This window comes from Barbus barbus (assembly GCF_936440315.1).
Source record: "Barbus barbus genome assembly, chromosome: 38".
NCBI classification, from domain to species: domain Eukaryota; kingdom Metazoa; phylum Chordata; class Actinopteri; order Cypriniformes; family Cyprinidae; genus Barbus; species Barbus barbus.
Window position 1 is genome coordinate 2,350,812 of NC_136716.1, and position 20,648 is coordinate 2,371,459.

The 20,648-nt window shown below is 34.9% G+C and overlaps 1 protein-coding gene across 2 annotated transcripts in view; it reads right to left on the reverse strand.

The window, feature by feature from the left end:
- Window positions 1-20,648, reverse strand: part of LOC306857590 (ATP-binding cassette sub-family C member 3-like) — a 61,048-nt gene that overhangs the window by 32,307 nt on the left and 8,093 nt on the right. For both annotated transcript variants that reach the window (XM_079397606.1, XM_079397607.1), the window contains exons 2-9: window positions 10,995-11,171; window positions 10,788-10,913; window positions 7,636-7,764; window positions 5,633-5,758; window positions 5,384-5,445; window positions 4,470-4,601; window positions 2,871-3,101; window positions 1,511-1,688 (exon numbers count right to left, since the gene is read on the reverse strand). In XM_079397606.1, the coding sequence (XP_079253732.1) occupies window positions 1,511-1,688; window positions 2,871-3,101; window positions 4,470-4,601; window positions 5,384-5,445; window positions 5,633-5,758; window positions 7,636-7,764; window positions 10,788-10,913; window positions 10,995-11,171 (1,161 nt within the window). The remainder of the gene's footprint in view (window positions 1-1,510; window positions 1,689-2,870; window positions 3,102-4,469; window positions 4,602-5,383; window positions 5,446-5,632; window positions 5,759-7,635; window positions 7,765-10,787; window positions 10,914-10,994; window positions 11,172-20,648) is intronic.

Genomic DNA, 20,648 nt, shown 5'->3' on the forward strand with positions numbered 1-20,648 from the left:
AATTTAAGGAATAGTTCTGGCAACAGCCAAACACACCCACGAGTTTAGCAGCATTAAATTATTACTCAGATCTGGGTAAAAGTGCATGTGTGTGAACACTCGTAACACCCACACCACCACACCTAACACAACTCAAATCCTTATTCTATTCTATTCTTTTACTCGTGTGGAGTAGAGCAGAGGCCAGACGGCTGTCATCGTGACTAAACACAATGTCATGCTGGAATTAACATTAAAATGCAGCATTAGAAGTAAATGTATTGTTTCATTTATTCTGCATTTCTTATTTTTTATTGCATTTTTTAAATACTTGTTAAACTGAGAGTGCAAATAAAATACAAACAATGCTTTCTAACTGTACTGGCACACAGAGTGAGCATGTTTTCCAGTGTTTTTAATGTGAAGTAATACAGCCTTCATCTCACAACATGGGCCAGAAGGTTTAATGCTTATATTGTAAAAGTAACTCTTGCTTCTGACAGTCACAGCAATATAGTCATAACCGGAATAACACATTCAAGTGCAAGTATCTGTTGATAAAAGCTCAAGTATCAGTGTTTAGTGCAATTTCTCTGACATGTATCGTATGAACCCAACTACATTTATAATAATAAACGGTCAAACCTGTAATACTAGAGCATGGAAAGTTCATTTGAGTTTGAAAAGGTACAGTTTCTAGCATAATCAATGAATTGTGTCAAAATCCTAGTGTATAACTCGCTTTAAAAAACAAACCCCGACATTTCCTCATCATTTCCGCCAATGAATAAAGACTAAAAACGGTTAACTGTGACTTTATAATCTTAAAATTCTGACTTTCTAAGACTTTCCAAGTTTGTATCTGGCAATTTTTTGTTTCCACCACAGAATTAAAAACAAAACCGGTAACTGCAACCTTTATCTCAAAATTCAGACTTTTTGTCATTCAGTTCTGTGTTTATAACCATCTCCGAATTATAATAAAAGTTTGAATTGTGAGATAAAAAGAAGAAATAAATTTTTATCCCATGGTGGGAAAAACGTTCCATAGGTTCCAGACCTGTCTGCAATATTTGTATATACTATAATATTTTTAATAATAATATAGTTCTCATTATTTACTGCTATAAAGTGCTTAGAAATATATGGTTCCCCAAAAATACTGTCATTATTTACTCATTAAATACTGCATTATTTGTATGAATTATACATTTATTTCTTCTGTGTAACACAAAAGAAGATATTTCGAAGAATGAGGAGACTTGCATTGTGGGAAAAAAACGTCTTTAATATATCTATATATATGATATCTATATTTAATATGAAATATTAAAATATCTTCTTTAATGGTCCACAAAAGAGAGTCATACAGGTTTGCAAGTAAATGACAGCAGAATTTCAATTTTTGGTCAGTCACCCTCACCACAAAGACTCTTCTGGTCGGCCACCACTAACCAGCATAAACCAGTCCTGTCAGAACATAGATTTGTGCTGGTCTGAGTTCTCAGAGAGACATCTGTCTAGTGTGTACCTTCCTGTAAATGGCTCCGATGATCCCTGAGCGCAGCCTCATGCCTGTGACAAAGCAGTACTGAAAGTGCTGATGTAAGATGAGGGTCTGTAAGAGGGACGTGCCGAACATCAGGAACGCCAGCGAGTAACCCCACCACAGCGGAGCATTGCTCTGTTTGGTGAAGTCAATCAGCATCCTAACAACGAAAGGAGAATCACGTTAAAACGCATCGTGGTTTCCATCTATTGTATACACTACCAGTCAAAAGGAAGTTTTTGTTCACCAAGGCTGCATTTATTTGACAATGTAAAATATTATTACAATTTAAAATAACTGTTTCCTTGTGAATATAGTGATCAATTTATTCCTGTGATCAAAGCTGAATTTTCAGCATTATTACTCCAGTCTTCAGATATATATTCTGCATTAAACTGATTGAAAGTGACAGTAATGGCATTTATAATGTTACAAAAGATTTCTATTTCAAATAAATGCTGCTCTTTTGAACTTTGTTCATCAAAGAATGCTGAAAAATAAAATGCATCACAGTTTCCACAGGCCAGCACAACTGTTTTCAACACTGATAATAATCAGAAATGTTTCTTGAGCAGTATATTAGAATGATTTCTGAAGAATCGTGTGACACTGAAGACTGGAGTAATGATGCTGAAAATACAGCTTTGATCACAGAAATAAATTACATTTTAACATACATTCACAGAGAAAACAGCTATTTTAAATTGTAACAATATTTCACAATTCTACAGCATTTTTTTGATCCAATAAATGCTTAATTATTTCAAACTTTTGACCAGAAGGGCCTGATTCAAAATAGTAAAAGGAGAAACATATTTGCATTGTATTTGCATTGCAAAACACAGGCACAGAGCGTGAAAACATATGTGAAGAAAGCAAAACAACATGCAAACGATGTTGCAGGCTTCTATGGAAAACAGTAATATAAAAGATCATTTTTACACCACCTTCCAGCTAATCAGCCTATTTCATGTTTGCTCTTCCTGTTATAAGCAAACGGAATAAATCCATGCGTGTAATAAAAACCAGAACTAGGTAAATGTTAAAGGAACAGAGCAGCTATTGTGTCGCTCATTATCAGACAAACAATTACAGCTGTTCATACTAAATCAACCCCTTTAATATATTAATTATGAATTGTAATATCAGCAGCTACCATTAATGAAAACAGAAGCTCATCACAACCCAGTGAACATCGATTGTAAATAACCAGCGCAATAGAGCGAGTAAACCTCACTTATCGTGATGTGTGCGATATCACTACCTTCCCTATCGTAAAATCATAACTAATTATGACTATAGTGTTCCTCTTTGGCTGGGAATGATGCTGCGGTGGCTTCACCTGAGCAGCTGAGGGTTCACGAAGGTAATGAGATCCTGCAGCAGTTTGAAAGCAGAGCCGATGAGGAAGTAAGGCCCGAAGGCCCTGAGAAGGGCCCGCAGGAACGAAGGCTGCCGTGTCTCCTTCTGTTTGGACAGCAGAACCTCCTCCTCCGGACTGGCGCTCACGTGGTTGGGTTCAGCACCCGGGTCTGCCTTCTTAAAAGCGGCCTGCTCCTTCACGCTCGGCTCACTGCACAGAAAAACAAGAACGGCTCATCTTCTGAGGCTGAAATGACTCTTTCAGCAGCCGTGTCAAGGGAATGCATCAATTGAACAAATGCACAGTTGAATGCAATGTAAGTCACTTCGGATAAAAGCATCTGCCAAATGTATAAATGTAACTGCATTAGGTTTGGGGAATCAAAACGCTTCTGTACTTGAACGTCACCAAAACAATCAGCAGTTTCTCACACTGTTTCAAAATTTGGGTTGTGTTTGCTTGTGCAAAAACCACCCAGAGCACCATAGCAACTGCATAGAAGCCACTATATATTTAATATATTCATTGTGGATTACTATATTACAAGCTACCAATATTGAAAACAGAAACTCGTCACAACCCTGTGAACATTTCAACATTAAAATACACAACACAGAAAATATTCATGGGGCACTATTATTGAAAAAAAAGGATTAAATTAAGTTGTTTTGATGAATTCAATACATTTTTCTGTAATTAATTGCATTTATTTTGTCATAATTTCACACTGAAACTCCAAATTAATGTAGAAACAACAAAGACGGTATATTTTAAATATGTGTTTAACGACATCTTTTTATTAAGTAGCCTATTATTAATGAAGGCATTATCATTAATAGCAATATCTCTATTAAATGCATTTTCCCCTCATTTTTCTCAAAATTTTACAATTTTTAATTTAAGTGAGCTTAAAACAATATTCACATAAGATACAAATTGTATATGCATAAACTATATAGATTAATCTTTATTCAAGCAACAAAATTTAATCAGTGAGCAAAGTAGTGAGTGTTTTCTTTTGTTCAATCAATGACAGACTGCAGCAGTTTTCACTTTAAAAGCAGCGCTGTCTCTTTAAATACTGACTACCGAATTAACTTCTCTTTTGCATCTTATTGTGCTTGATAGTGTTCATATAGTCTACTTTAAACCTAGCCAAAGGATGCAAGGAAACAATTAATGCTGCGTTAATTGCACGACATATTTTTAATGCATTAAACTGAAAAAAAATTATTGTACAGCTAACATGTTCATTTTGACAGCCCTATTAATTAGAAATGCTGTTTGATTACTTTGAGAAAAAAATTTAAACATATTTCATAAGGACACTTTTAATAAATTGTCAAATTAAATTATATACGTTTCGTGATTTTAATTAATTAGATATGCCTTTTGATTATTCAGGTTTAATTTAACCATTAAAACTGAAAAAACAGATTTCATAGGGCCCTATTCAACTAAATAAAGAAATAAATATAAAAACCATTTAGCTTATTGTTACTTACTGTAAACAAGAAATGACATTCACAACCTATTCACACAATATGGCAATGATTGTAGACCTGTTTGAATGCATACCTCTGTGCTTTGGACTTCTCCACCTCCCATTCATTGAGCAGACTGGGAACCACCAGCTCTGAACTGTCTTGCTTGTTCAGTGACCAGAGATCTTTATTCTCCAGTGGGGATCTATAGCCTTTGATCGCCATTCTGTAAAACACAAACAAAAATCCATCTTGGAGACCTCTTAAAACAAGAATACTGCTGGTATTGGACAGTCATTTTTCAGTGCTTTTATTTTGGTTGTTTATGTTGAATAAAAGAGACCGTTCACTCAAAAACCATCCGTCATCATTTACCCACCCCACACGTTTTCTATCCTCTACAGAACACAATATTAAGAAGATATTTTGAAGAACTGGTCACTACACCTAGACATTTCTCAAAATATATTCTTTTATGTTAATGAGAGGAAAGAAAGTCCTAGAGGTTTGGGAAAGATATGAGACCAAGTCAATTTTTTGGTGAACTCTCCCTTTAAATCTTCGGAAAATGTGCATTAATTTAAAATCCAATATTTAATAAGACATCTTACAATTGGGTTTTCTTTCAGTTTTATTTCTTCTTGATTAGAACGTTGTTTAAAGGTTACAAAAACGTTTCCCACAACATTCTACCAACTTTATTTTCACCCCAAATGTAACAGTATTTGAATGTTTATTTTTAATATTCTAAGAACACTAAAAAGACCAATTTACTTGTCATGATTAGAACATTATTTAAAGGTTACAAAAACATTTCTAACAATGTTCATTTACAGAGAGCTGATCGAAGAATGTTTTTTTCTCAACATTATGAGAATGTATATCAAACATTAATGAAGCCTAACATCTAACATTTATATAACTTTTAAAAAATGTTAGTGTAAGTTGTGAGAACAGCAGGAATACAGTCACTGTTATTACTTTTATTTTTTACTTCATATTACTCACCTAGTAAACCACCAAAAGGTCATTTTGGAGAGGAAACCAGCAGTAATTTCTGGACAAGCATTCTGAAAATCCAATAAAAACACCACAGGCACTTTAGTTTGCAGTTCTGACCTTTCCATGACCCTTCTAATGTTCAAAGATCCACATAATCCACAGTTTATGGCACTAAATCATTCTTTTATTCAATCTTGTATTTTGAAAGCATGACGGTTACCGCTGGCCCTAGATCACACACACACACACACTTACAGGATCTGTGACCACGCTGGAGAAGAGAGGAGGCTTTTCATTGAAGCATGACAGGATGAGTTGAAGCAGGGTAAGGCCGAAGTAAATGTAGAACGTGGTGAACCTCAGCTTGTCTTCGACCCCATTCTGAAAACAGAGAACGCTGCTTTATCAAGTAATCGTAACATCTCTACACGCCGCATCACAAACGCTCTCAGCCCTGAGCGTGTCCTTATTCCACCCAACCCTGCTCTTCATGAGCACACAGATCCAAGATATCTACTTCTTGAGTTCACAACGTCAGACTAAGCCTGTTCACGTCGCACATTCACCCCTCACACTCACGCTCATATCTCTCAGGATGGTCGAGACGCTCAAACTATGAGTGATGTTTTGAATAACGTCACAGTGTTTACATGTTTTGAGGAAATCGACCTACAAAGAGCTAACTTTTAGTTGTATATCCTGATTATGCTTACAGCGGACAATATTTAATATATGAATCTTTATAACCAAACCAGCATTTGATAAAATATCACAAAAAAATGCATAATGCACATATTAATATTCTTAAATACATCTGCAAAATGTAAATGCACAACATGCACAAACAATATTAAAATTAATAAATTAATATATCTAAAAACATAATGGAAAATATGCATAAACAATAATAATAGTATTCAATTAATATATCAGAAAAATGCATAATGCACAACATGCTCAAGCAACATGAATAGTATTAAATATATCTGAAAACTCAAAATGCAAAACATGCACAAACAATATTAATATTATTAATTTAATATGTCTGAAAAATGCATAATGCAAAACATGCACAAACTATATTAATACTATTAAATATATGTGAAAAATGTAAATGCACAACATGCACAAACAATATTAAAATTAATACATTAATATATCTGAAAAAAACTGAATGGAAAACATGCATGAACAATAATAACGGCATTCAGTTAATATATCTGAAAAAAATGTATAATGCACAACATGCACAAACAACATGAATATTATTAAATATATCTGATAACTCAAATTGCAAAACATGCACAAACAATATTAATATTATTAAATTGATATATCTGAAAAATGCATAATGCACAACATGCACAAACAACATGAAAATTATTAAATATATCTGATAACTCAAATTGCAAAACATGCACAAACAATATTAATATTATTAAATTGATATATCTGAAAAATGCATAATGCACAACATGCACAAACAACATGAAAATTATTAAATATATCTGATAACTCAAATTGCAAAACATGCACAAACAATATTAATATTATTAAATTGATATATCTGAAAAATGCATAATGCACAACATGCACAAACAACATGAAAATTATTAAATATATCTGATAACTCAAATTGCAAAACATGCACAAACAATATTAATATTATTAAATTGATATATCTGAAAAATGCATAATGCACAACATGCACACACATCACTAATATCATTATATATTTTTATTTACAATATTTGAGCGTTCCTGCAGAGCATGGCATCTCAGTTCATGGGTTCAGTCCCCAGGGAAAGCATGAAGTGAATAAATATACTTTAAATGCAATGCGAATCACTTTGAATAAAAGCGTCTGTCAAGTGCATATAAATTATTATTCAAAATTGAATAATCAGATGGCATTTGTCATAACCAGGAGCAAAACTCTGATTTATTTGACTTGGAAAAAAGCGACAGCCTTGAGTTCTGTTTGCTGCTCTGTGAGTTAGATAAGCTGTCTTGAAGCAGGTTTTAGGAACAACAGCAGCACTATTCTCTCAAAACAGTCATGGCCTTAACTGAACTCCTTCAGAGCCGAGAGAAAGCCGAACATGTAGGTCAAAAGATGCATGTGGGGAATAAAACGTGCAGAAGGGGAGAGAGTCATACATTACTGAGAGATGACTGTGCTGCCAGAGCAGTTTACATGGTTAGACTGAAATGAACTACTCTATACTGTAATATCTGCTTAAAATGGACATACTGACCTGATACACGATTTTGGAGCGGAAAGGCACGATGGCACACAACACTGAGATCGTCCAAAATATGAAGAGCACACCAGACGACTGCACTCCTTTCAGCCTCTCATACTGGATCAGGAACGTGGCTAACAGCTAAAAGAGACAACAGACGGCGAAACGTTCACAAAACATGGAGATACACCTTCCTTCTGAGCAGATACTGACTTCAGGATAGTGCACACAATATAAGTGGAGACATACAGTGTCATACATATTTAGCCTATTTGTTCCAAATTACATGACAAAAATTGTAGTTAGCAACGTAATCCATTACATTACACATTTTAGTTAATGTAATCTGATTACTTTTTTAGATTACTTTTAGATGGGGTGACCATATTTTAGTTTTCCAAAAAGAGGACAGTAGGGAAAGGGCTTCGTGGGCAGGGTTTCGCCTAACAGTATGCGTAGCAAGGGTTTTTTGTTTGCATATTTTGTTTGCATATTTTGTTTTTATAATAAATAAAAAGAAAACAAGTAGATGGAATAGAAAAAGAATAAGGAATGCCAGTGTTAGAGGGTCTTTTTTAAAATAAAAGTAAAACAAGAATAGATAATTCTAGTGTCATTATTTATAATAAATAAAAAGAAAATAAGTAGGAAGAATAGAGAATGCTAGTGTTAGAGGCTCTTTTTTCTTTATAAATAAAACAAGTAGTTAGAATAGAAATAGAATAGAGTGCAAATGTTAGAGGGTCAAGTTTAAAAATTAGTGCCAGAGTTAGAAGGTCAAATGAAGATGAAAGAGATGTGTTTTCAGCCGTTACTTGAAAATATTAAGGACTCTGCTGCTGGGATTGAGTTGGGCAGGTCCTTCCACTAGGAGGGAACAGTTAATGTAAAAGTCTGTGAAAGTTTTATCATAGGTAGAATGCAAAATGTTTCAATACAAGCATTTCAGTCAAATGTAATTTACAGGGCTCTAAACTGCGAGCCCATTTTTTGAGAATGTGCGAGTAAAAATTTGACGTGGTCGCACTTGTGCGAGTGCATGGTCTGCACTGCTCCAAAGCGTCTGCTTCATACCGCGCGCGCTGCAGAGCCGCGGCACATTGTAGCAGGAGTCAGATTTCACTGATCACGTGAAGAGAGGCGCTTTCAGCGCGAGCGCTTCGTGGGTAGAGCCTGTGTCAGCACGGGTGCGAAGGTGCGCGCAGCGGATGGAGCACAACGGAGGATTTGGTTTTCAAACTAAAATGAAAGACCGCTTCTTAAACCAGAGAAGGTGAACATGTTGGTATTCTTGTGGAAAAAAACATGCAAGTCCTGTCAGTGACAGCCAGTTTAGTTTTACTTTTCTTTGTGTATTCGTTTTGAAAAGCTTGTTATCTTTGCCGTTTACCTCACGTTACGGTATGGAGGCTTTCCTTAATTTTTATTATTATTACTTACTTGATTCCTCAGTGTTTGCTAAGCAATCTGTAATTTACTAGTTGGTATATAATACAGCATGTGATGTGTCCCATGCCATGCCTCGTCTTGTTCGTTTTTGTTAATAAATGTTATGTAAGCTAGTTTGTCATTGTAGCCTCCTGTTTTATTGTTGTTGTGCTTTTTAATTAAGAATAACAATTAATCCATCTTTTGTTGTCTTAAAAAGTGAAAGGTGTATAGATATAAGCAAAACAGACAATTATCTTTTCTTATAAAACGTAACACCGACATGGCGAATTTGAAAGTGAAAGTGAAAGCACACAAAAGAGGAATTCCTGTTCACAAAATTTAAATCACAAATAATACTGACAAAAAAGGGTTGAACACTTTCATTACCATATAACTATAAACTATGATAAAAGTTCATCAGCATGCAATGATTAATCAAATGTTGTAGCAAAAAAATAATAATAATGCAACCAAATTATGTGCTCATGCTCCAACTGAGAAAGTTGGTCGCAAAAGAGCGACCAGTGGGAAGAATGAGTCTAGAGCCCTGATTTATGCATTATTTTAAACCTTTAACCACTTGGGAAAATCAACCCATGGCAACCGTTTAAAAGAAGCCCAATTGGCAGCCGCGGACTTGGCAACCCTGCATCCAACACGAGCTGCAGGAGTCAGATTTGACTGATCTCAGGTCGAGAATAAGGAGAGATGACTGAAAAGACCATGCTTGAGTATTTGCTGCTCAACAGATCCTGAGCTCATTGACAAATATCTGATCTTGTAAGACGTGCTCCCTTTACACAGAGTGCGTGTGATCGCAAAATCGAAAGTGAAAGTAAACAGCGCAAACGCTCATTCAAAAATATTTAAATGCACCGGGGCTCCCTGATGCACCAAAATTATATACAATATAATAATGTTTAAAGGAGTGGACACGAAAATCGCGGGAGCGAAAACAGCCAAATCCCGGACATTTTGGGCGATTAAGAAATCCCGGCCAGACGCATTTTTGTAGGCCCAAAAAGAGGACATGTCCAGGGAAAAGAGGACGTATGGTCACCCTACTTTTAGATTACTTGTGACCTAACTCTTTTAGACAATTTTATTCAAAGATATGTAGGCTGCATTTGAAGGCACACATTTCTGAGTTTTTTGATCTGAATCGAACCCATGATCATTGTGAGCATCATGCTCTACTGTTTGAGCTCCAGCAAAGCCCACACAAATATATATAAAAACTAAATTGTACAAATGCACAAACAATATAAATATTATTAGATATTTTAGTTTTATTTCAGCTAGTTTCCAAGGCAACATTTCTCATTTAGTTTAACTTGATGTACTAAAATAACTCAAACTGAAATATAAAAAATGAATAAAAACTAGATACTTAAACTCGAACAACACTGGGGTCAGTTATAACTGAGATATAACTGAGTATAACTGAGACTATTGTCCACACCCTCTACTCCACTATAATTAAAGGGTCACAGTTTTCCACTGTGCTTTTATGAAAAGGAACAAAAGTGCCTGAATTGCACAGATTCATAAAACAAATCATGTGCTCCATGTTCATGCTGCTGATGTGTTGATCTGTTTTTAGACATGCGTGGAGGTTATGAGAACGAGTCATTGTTGAATGAAGGCTTTTTTGGATTAGAGAGGTCTGAAAGTTGTATAATGATCTGACACACGAGACACAACCGACATATTCAGCGTCTGTTCGCACTTACCATTGTCATGCCAACTATTAGAGGAGTTACGAAATATATTGGGGGTTTAGTCTGATTCTGGCTCATCTCATGAATTGAAGAAAACAGGTCTGTCCAGCATACGATCCACAATAACAAGCCGAGAACCTGCACACACAAATACAACGAATCATTACAAAGAGATAGCAGAGAACTCCAGCACACCTGAGAGACGTTCACATCTCCTACCGTTTTGATTCTGTTCAATATAGACATCATGATGTAGCCTCTGTTGTTTTTCTTGAGGTAAAGGATGTAGAAGGGAGACGAGAGCCACAGGTAGATGCAGGGAGTCCATGGCAGGACGGACAGCTGAAAGCATGCTGGGAGATCCGGCAGGTTTGTGTGCTTCGTGAGATTGTAGTCCTGAGGGAACACGAGCAAAGGTGATGAACACCAACATCAGTTCAGATTCACGGTTCCCAAACGACATGATATCATATGCAGCACAAAGAGCAGGAGTCTATTCGATTTGAATCCGTTCATGCACGGGACTTTTTATGAGAATTGAACTCATTATCATGTGAGTATCATGCCCTACTGTTTGAGCTTCAAAAAAGTAAAATAAAAATAAAAATTTGTAAAAATGCACAAACAATATTAAGATTATTATATATTTTTCTGTTCAATCTAAAATATTAGAGCATGGTGTCTCTTTATGAGCTCAAGTTAATATGTGACCCTGAACCACAAAACCAGTCTTAAGTGTCAATTTTTCAAAATTGAGATTCATACATCATCTGAAAGCTGAATAAATAAGCTTTCCATTGATGTATGGTTTGGAATCTGAGGGTGCAAAAAAATATTGAGAAAATCGCCTTTAAAGTTGTCCAAATGAAGTTCTTAGCAATGCATATTACTAATCAAAAATGAAGTTTGGATACATTTATGGTAATAAATTTACAAAATATCTTCATGGAATATGATCTTTACTTAATATCCTAATGATTTTTGGCATTAAAAGAAAATCTATCATTTTGACCCACACAGTGTATTTTTGGCTATTGCTGCGACATAAGACTGTTTTTTTACTCCATATATGAAGTGGATAATTATGCATACTTTGAATGCTTTCAAACTTATGATAAAATATAAATTCCATTAGAACTCACAATATAAGCAGAACTATGAATATCTATTTTTTATATGATAAAAAAATTAATAACCTATGAATATTTTTCAAAATTACGATAAAAAAATTATAAATTACAGTGGAATTCACAATATAAGCAGAAACATAAATATATATATATATATAAAAAAATATTCTAAATTACACAGGAGGTCAGGAATATGAAAATGTATCCTTTAGGAGTGTATGATAAATCGGTACCATAATTAAAATTTTCATTATGTACATTATAATGCAATAGTGATGTCTACATTGACTAGTATTTAAGAAGATTTGATTTGGTTATGTTTTGTTGTTAATTGTTATTTTAAATAAATATTCTGAAATAAAGCAACAGGTTCATTTTATGTCACATATTTCTGAAAACATTGAAGAATCAGGTAATAAAAAAAACACATTTTCATATCAAGCTCTAGTGACTTTCTTATCATTTTTAAGCAATTGTTTTGTTCCAGGTCTCAAGAATCAGTTATACATCACAATAAAAATATAACACCTTTGACAAACAACAGTCATCCAATATTCCTCAGTCCCGACAGAGACTCCAGTGTGGCAACCGTCACTATAAAAGAGCTGCAAATGACATCTCCAGAGAGCCGTATTCTCTTATCAAGCTCAAACAGAGCAAGGAAAGGGAGCTCAGACGTGTGTTTGTGTTCCCTTCTCTCATTTCTAATCACCATGAGTTTAGCCTGATCACTTAAACAACCAAACCTGATTAAACTCAGGGAAATCCAAACGAGATAACAAATGCACAGCATTCAGTACAGTTTGAGAAAATAAAGCAAGGCTTGATAATGGAGAGGAGGACATGCACGTCACTTCCATCTCTCATAATGCTTAGAAAGGTTAGGCCAGTGTCAGGGGTTAGGCATCACAAGTAACACAAGTAATCAGATTACTTATTTCAAATAACTAGTAAAGTATTGCATTACTTTTTAATTTATTGGGGATGGGATAACCTGGGCTCAAAATAATAAATTGCATTGGAGCTCGAATATAAACAGAAATATGAAATTCTGATTAAATGATCAATTACATAGCTCAGGAACATGAATGTATCGCAAAGAGTGCTTGATAAATCTGTATTTATTTTTCTCCTCTCTTTCCTCATGTTATGCTGTATTTCTTCTTCTCTATTGCATTTCGTTGCCTTGTACCTACATGTGCAATGACAATAAATTGAATCCAATCCAATCCCATTTATTTGATTAAAAATAAACAAACAAGTCCACCCCAGATTTAAAAAGTAATGCAATGCATTACTTTCCATAATAATAACTAAGTAGGAAGTAGCGCATTCTTGTAATACATTCCTTTTCAAAGTAACTGTCCCCAGCACTAGGTTAGGATACTGACAGCAGACTCAGGGGTTTTCTGTTGTCGAGCTGAAGACCCGAGAGACCTGAGAGTCGTTGCTCTCACAGGATGCGGGCTGCGGTTTAAAGGGAAGACACCTCTCTGCACCGCCTTAGATTTGAGGTTATGAGGTCAAATGCACAAATCGGTTCAACTCAAGGTGAATTCTGCTCTTTAAACTCGAGGCGAACGGCAGAATAACACAAGCAGCTCCCTGGTGTGTTTCAGATGCTTGTGTTAATCGCTAAGATCCTTTAAAACCACCCTCTCAGGATAAGTTTCTAATGGATGCGATCTGTGTAGCTCCTAACATCTGCTCATCAGACATTTAACATGTTTAAATATTTTTAGGAAACACAAACATTAAACAGTGGCAGATTTACAACTAACTCCTGTGCTCAAAATCCTTTTCCTAATTTGGTGTTCCCGTTCAAAAATTGCCAGTACATCTCACAGTATGCTATGTTATTGCCTTTCCTTTTTTTATCAACTCGTTTTCTTTCAATTAGCACAGGTTTTGTGTTTGTTTTTGGAACCGATTGATCTGAACTCATGCACCTCAGCTTTTGAGTAAGAAAAGCATTATTTGTGGAACTGAATATAAAGTGAAGCGCATGAGGCCTACGATCAATCAGACCCAGAAACAAGCACAAAACCTGTGCTGATTGAAAGAAAACACGCTGACTAAAACATTGGTGATAAGAAATTTTTAAGCAATTCTCAAAGGCTGGCTATTGTTTGAAAATCTCAAGTATAAAAAATGGGAATAAAGTCCCAAAAATGGCTAAGGAAGCTGTTATACACTGAGTGAGCAAAGTCAGTAAGTTTTCGTCCAATGCCATAACTAGCCTTTTCAGGGAAAAAAACCCTCTTTGGGCCAAAATGGCCAGAAAATGAGGGTTAAACAGCGTTACTTCTATATACGCTACGTTTCAAACCTGCACTGCTTTCTTTCTTCACAGGAGCACAAAAGAAGAAACTTGCAATAAATCAATGAACTAAGACTAAGGCTTTCAAGCTTCATAATGGATGCAAAAGCAAAAGTTACAGCATTTTAACAGACTAAATTTTTCGACATTAGTGAAAATCCAGCCTATGCCGTTGTGTCATGTTCGTTCAGAAGACAAACGGCAATCACGGACATGAAGACTCTTTATTTTAGTGGGTTTTTTTACTTTTCAACACTTTAAATTTCAGTCTGTTCCTCAAACAAAGCGATGGCTTCAGCAGACCTGAATTATAGAGCACAAGTTGCATGGACTTTAATTATAAATCTTTTGTGTTGCTTTTAAAATGTGATGATGACAGACAGACAGATTCATTGATGAAGCTCACAGAGCGCTGTTTTCATGCACATGCTCTCTGAACTTGGATGAAGTCCTTGTGCGGCAGGCTCTTGGCCGGCTCTAGCTGTCCTGTCCCTTTTATCTGAGCCACGGCCTTCAAATGACATGCATTTGAAGGCCGTGAAAACTGAAAACTGAAAACTTTGCCTCGGCCAAACCCCATTCCACAGCCAATACAATGAATTGTATTGCAATGTTTAGGGTTGATATAGAAAACATAACTGCATATATAGGGATGTAGCCGCGAGCCGGTTGAAAATCGATTCATCTATGTGACGATTCAGATCGGTTGAGATGCTAAACAAATCGCGATTCAATTAGGGGTAGGAGTTTATATGAATGTATGTCTGAGGGGAACTTACTGTCTTTAGAAAAGTTTAGATGCTATTTTTTCTTTTCATCTTGCCTCTGTATAATGCATATTAAAATTATGCAGCTGTTTTGTTTACAGCGGCAGAGACTGAATCTGCGTCTCATTCAGCTCGTCTGCTGCAGATATTTTTTATGTATACAGTAGTTTCACAAAACTGAAGTCAGACCACTCTGTTTTTGCTTCAAATTCCAAATTATACAATCTAATTTAGATTCAAATCTGCTCATGTTGCATGATTAAAATGCATTGGTTGCCTCGAATTTTAATGGAAAGAGCACAGACAAAGCCTCATTTTGTTTATATGAAGATATTTATTTTATTTGTGTTACTTATTTGATTTGGAGCTTGTTTTACATTTACATTATATTTACATTTCGTTATTTAACAGAGGCTTTTATCCAAAGCGACTTACAAACGAGGAGAACAGAAGCAATCAAAACCAACAAAAGAGCAATAATATGCAATTAGCATATTGTTATTCAATTTCACAAAGAAACGTGCTGCATTTTGTCCAAGCAATAATAAAAGGACACATTTAAATTTATAATTTGTCTTAAATCTCATTTTGTAAAAAAAAAAAATTGTGAATCGAATCGTGAGTTGAGTGAATCGTTACATCCCTACTGCATATGCATATAAAGTTTTTCTTGAAAAGAAAATGTCAGTATTGTCCGCAAACATGAAAGATATTAAAAACTGACTCAACCAAAAAAAAAAAGAAAAAAAGATGGTATACTAACAAATTCAGCAGAGACCAGACAGCCTTTCCCTGCGCCCTCAGTAAGATAAACACAGCTGCTGTTCCTTTCTGTCTGTCAGCATCGCTCTGATGTGTGTGTGTGTGTGTGTGTGTGTGTGTGTGTGTGTGTGTGTGTGTGTGTGTGGGCGCATGCCGTCGAGGAGAGCAAACCCAGATCCACCAACTGATATATGTACAGCGTTCACATGTAAACACGACATGCAAAAGAGACGTAAAGAAAATGCAAAACAAGAATTTTGACAAAACAGAAGACTTTTGTTTACGGCATCCAGAGCTAACTAGTTATCATATCTTTAATTAACATTATTTAAAAGTTATATAACTGTTAGGACAAAACATTCTTAAAGTAATGTATATGGAATGTTCTTTTAACTTCATTAATATTTGAATTATTAATATTGAGAGAGGTTAAGGTTCTGAGAACAACATTCTAAAAATGTTCTTATGATGTTAATTATAATTGATGAACATTCTAAGAAACGTTTTTTTGTTACATTAGTTAACGTTCTAATCACAACAAGAGAGCTAGACATTTTAATGTTCTTAGAATATTAAAATAAACATTCAAATAACATTGTATTTAGGGTGAAAATCAAGTAGAATGTTGGAAGAACATCTTTTTTAACCTTTAAATAAAGTTCATGCATGACAAGAATGGTCATTTAAAAGTTAAGAATATTACAAATAAACTTTCAAATAATATTATAACATTTGGAAAATAAAGTTAGCACAACGTTTTAAGAAATGCTTTTGTAAACTTTAAGTAATGTTCTAATCATGAACATTTTAACGTTCTTAGAATATTAAATATTGCTTTATTTACTGCAATGTTATGAGGAACATTTCTGTAATATTTAGGGGGAAGTCGTGGCCTAATGGTTAGAGAGTCGGACTCGTAATCGAAAGGTTGCGGGTTCGAGTCCCCGGTCGGCAGGAATTGTAGGTGGGGGGAGTGAATGTCCAGCGCTCTCTCCACCCTCAATACCACGACTGAGGTGCCCTTGAGCAAAGCACCGAACCCCCAACTGCTCCCCGGGCGCCGCAGCATAAATGCTGCCCACTGCTCCGGGTGTGTGTTCACGGTCTGTGTGTGTGTTCACTGCTGTGTGTGTGTGTGTGTTCACTACTGTGTGTGTGCACGTTGGATGGGTTAAATGCAGAGCACGAATTCCGAGTCACCACACTTGGCTGAATGTCACTTCACTATTCACTATATTCACTATATTTAAATATCATTCTAATCACGACAAGAATTGAATATTTCAAAATTTTAGAAACATTTCAAAACAATGTTTTCATGAGCTAAATCTGTAACCTGTACAATTTAGTGTTGTAGCTGAAATGGTGCATATATCTGAAATTAAATAAACTACAGACATTTTTCTCTCTTTCACACAAAGCTGGCTGAAGGTAAGAGCAGATATGGAGTGTGTTTGTAACGCCGAAGCGTTTCTGTCTTAAGGGATTACGAGTGTTAAAGCCCGTCTGTTCTGATCCAGGCGGTCGTGTTCTCTTCCTCAAGGCTGCAGGAAGGTCAGCGTTTGCTTTGTGCACCTCTATTCATCTTGATCAGTCAATTATGCAAACCAGCACTCAGGCACGCCTAGCAAACCAGAAGAGGAACATTCCTTCAGAGTTTACATGTTCGGCTCTTTCCTGAACCTCTGGAGGCACTCCTATCACATTACATGCATTATATTCACAGCAGAGCTGCAGGCAAAGCCCAAGGATATCACAATTCACAAATGAACGCATACACATTTTTGATTAACTATGCCAGATCTTATAAAGGATATATGTTTATATGATTTCACGGCTGTGTATATTCTATTTTAAGAAAGCAATATGCAATATAGTAGCAATAATACATTGCTGAGTGCTTTTTAACTACAGAAGCCTATCATAATACTTGGGGAGAGAAGACATTGAAACATTTGATGAAGTTATATATACAGATGATAAAAAATGTATAATAAAGAAATATATATATATTAGTGATCAGTGCTATCAAACGATTAATTGCATCCAAAATAAAAGTTTTTGTTTAGCTACATAATATGTGTGTGTGTACAGTGTATATATATTATGTATACATAAACATAATACACATACAGTATATATTTTGAAAATATTTACGTTTACACATTTATATATTCATATTCTTATATTTTATATTATATATAAATATATTTAATTAAAATATATACATGCATGTGTATTTATATATTTATAATAAATATACACACATATATTATGCAAACAAAAACTTTTAGTTTGAATGCCATTAATCGCGATTAGAGTTGTTTGATATGACGATTTTTGATCGTGGACGATAAAAATGTCTCCACGATCTGCTTTTGAAGAAATATGGTAGTATGGTGCTCCAGCACACATTATATCAAATACAGTTCTGGTCTCCGTCTCTATATACTGTACAACACGACATACAGCAGTAGAGTTACTCTGACAGGACACTGCACTTATTCACGATCGCAGAAGTACATTATTTGCACACAAGCCTTGCTGGTTAAATGTTTAATTCGCTTTTTCTGAGCGCATACACCTGAAGCACGCGCACTAAAGAGACTGTCTAACAGCGCCTGATTACTCAACTAACTTATTTTTGCGCTATACTGTCAAAACACACAAGGTTTACATACAGACTCAGCTGGTTATCTCTAAAATTAAAGTAAATAGTTGTATATCATGTGTATTTGTAATGTGTATCTTTGTTCTTATTTTTTAATAAGAAAGATAAAATAATGACAAAGATTTTTATCTTCGCCCACTTTGGCCTAAATATCCTAAATATGTCTTTTTTTGTTGTTTTTTGTTACCTTGAAAGGCTTTGTCTTTCTAGTTTGGCTGTAATGCTCAGACAACTTGTCAAACCAAAATAGTCAAACCAACATGACAAAGAATCGTGATAAAATCGTGAAATTAAAAAAAAAAAAAAATTGTGATATATTTTTTCCATATCGCCCACCCCTAATCAAGATTAATCGTTTGGCAGCACTAATATATACAAAGATCTAAGATCTAAGTCTATATGTTTAAATTTACATTTAATTTCTCTTCTAATATTTAATTTAAAATTCAAGTAAAATTTAAAGTGCTTTAAATCTCAAAGTAAGATTAAGTTAAATTCTTATTTATTTTTATTTAAGTTTATTTAAAAAATAAAAAAAATAAATAAATCATGATTCTCAGAAAACCAGACTTTTTTTTTTTTTGCAGTGAACTAAAGGCACATTTCCTGTCTTTCTAATAAATCTACAAACACACCCTTCACCATGATATCGTTTAACAAGCCACAGAATGGCCTTGTGTTCAGGAACAGGAGGGGTGAAAGATGGCAATGGCACATGCATTTCTGAAAGAAAAGCGCAAAACGTGGCGTAGAGCTGAACACAAAAGCTTTTACCCTTTGCCTGGTTTTTACACTAAATCTGATCTCAGAGGAAACACCTCACTAACCAATGCATCACTGATAAACATCCAGAGTAACCAAAAATCCAGCCTCACGCACGTCAGGAAGAAACGCTATATATGGTGATATTTTGGCTTGCAGACAAGGAAAGTAAATGGTTTCAGTGAACACATATGCTTCATATCTGTGTGTTTGGATAAATGTAGTAAATCATTCATCAGTCATGAGGAATCCTTGTATATATCACTGGGGGAAGATTAATTCTGAACCGCTCTAACACTCTTACTTTGTCAATAAGACACAATCTCAAAGACTGACTATATTTCAGTCAGAAACTCGTACAATTTACAGTTTATTATATAAATGTATATGAATATAGATCTCATGCCTTGGGGCTTTACAATTTTCTACCTGGGACAAACCTTGATAAAGACTTGATTTAAAACAAGTGCAACATAAAAGTCCTATTAAAACTGAATTTAAACCTAGAAATAAACTTTAAAAAAGCTAATTAGCGGTCAACAAATTTTTGTGACATTAGGGTTATTATAGGTTAAACTTAAATGAAAACCATAAAACTAAAACCATTTTTGTTACTTGAAATACAATACACGTTTAAATTAAAACATATTTTTAAAAAATAACGTATTTTATTCATCTAGCTGTAATTCCATTTAATCCAAATTAAAATAACTAAAACATAAACATGTAGAAAGTATTATACAGACAGATTTAAAAATTAATAATATATATAAAAAACTATAATACAAAAAAAATTAAAAAATGGCAGAATTACTAAAATTTACAAATAAAAGTATTCAGACTGTTAATAAACACTAAAATAACACTGGAATTGTGCGACCAACCTATTGTGTTGTGATTTGTAATAAAAATGCATTAGATTACACAAGAATGCATTTGAGACGTATTTCCCAGAGGTCTCAGACGTTGTCGGAGCACCTGAGCGAGACGTCTCGTTGCTCTCCGGGCTAATAAGACCAGAGGTTCTTGATGGAGCACTTCAAAGCTGCTGGAGATTACAGCCGTTATTGCGTCCCTTGGTTTAATGGGAAAACCTGCCGAAAGCCGGGGGAATCATTCTCTGAAAGGTGTATTCATGCCAAAAGTGGCACAGTCAGAAACTATTCAATTCTTTTCTATTCAGAATAATGATTTTTCCTTATTGCATGCAGAATCAGAATCAGCTCTATTCTTAATGCTCGAAGATGCCAGAGTCTAAAATTAAATGACACACTTACATTCAAAGCTCAACTATCTGACATGCATTTATTTTTCCATGCTGTCGTTCGAAACAGATGCTGTTGTTGGAACGTATTTGTTATGTTTTGTGTGTTTTTGGTCATTCTATCCGGTATGATAGGACCGCAGGGCAGCTGCCCTCGTCCTGCAGGGTCTCAGCGGTTACAGAAACACAGGCTGACA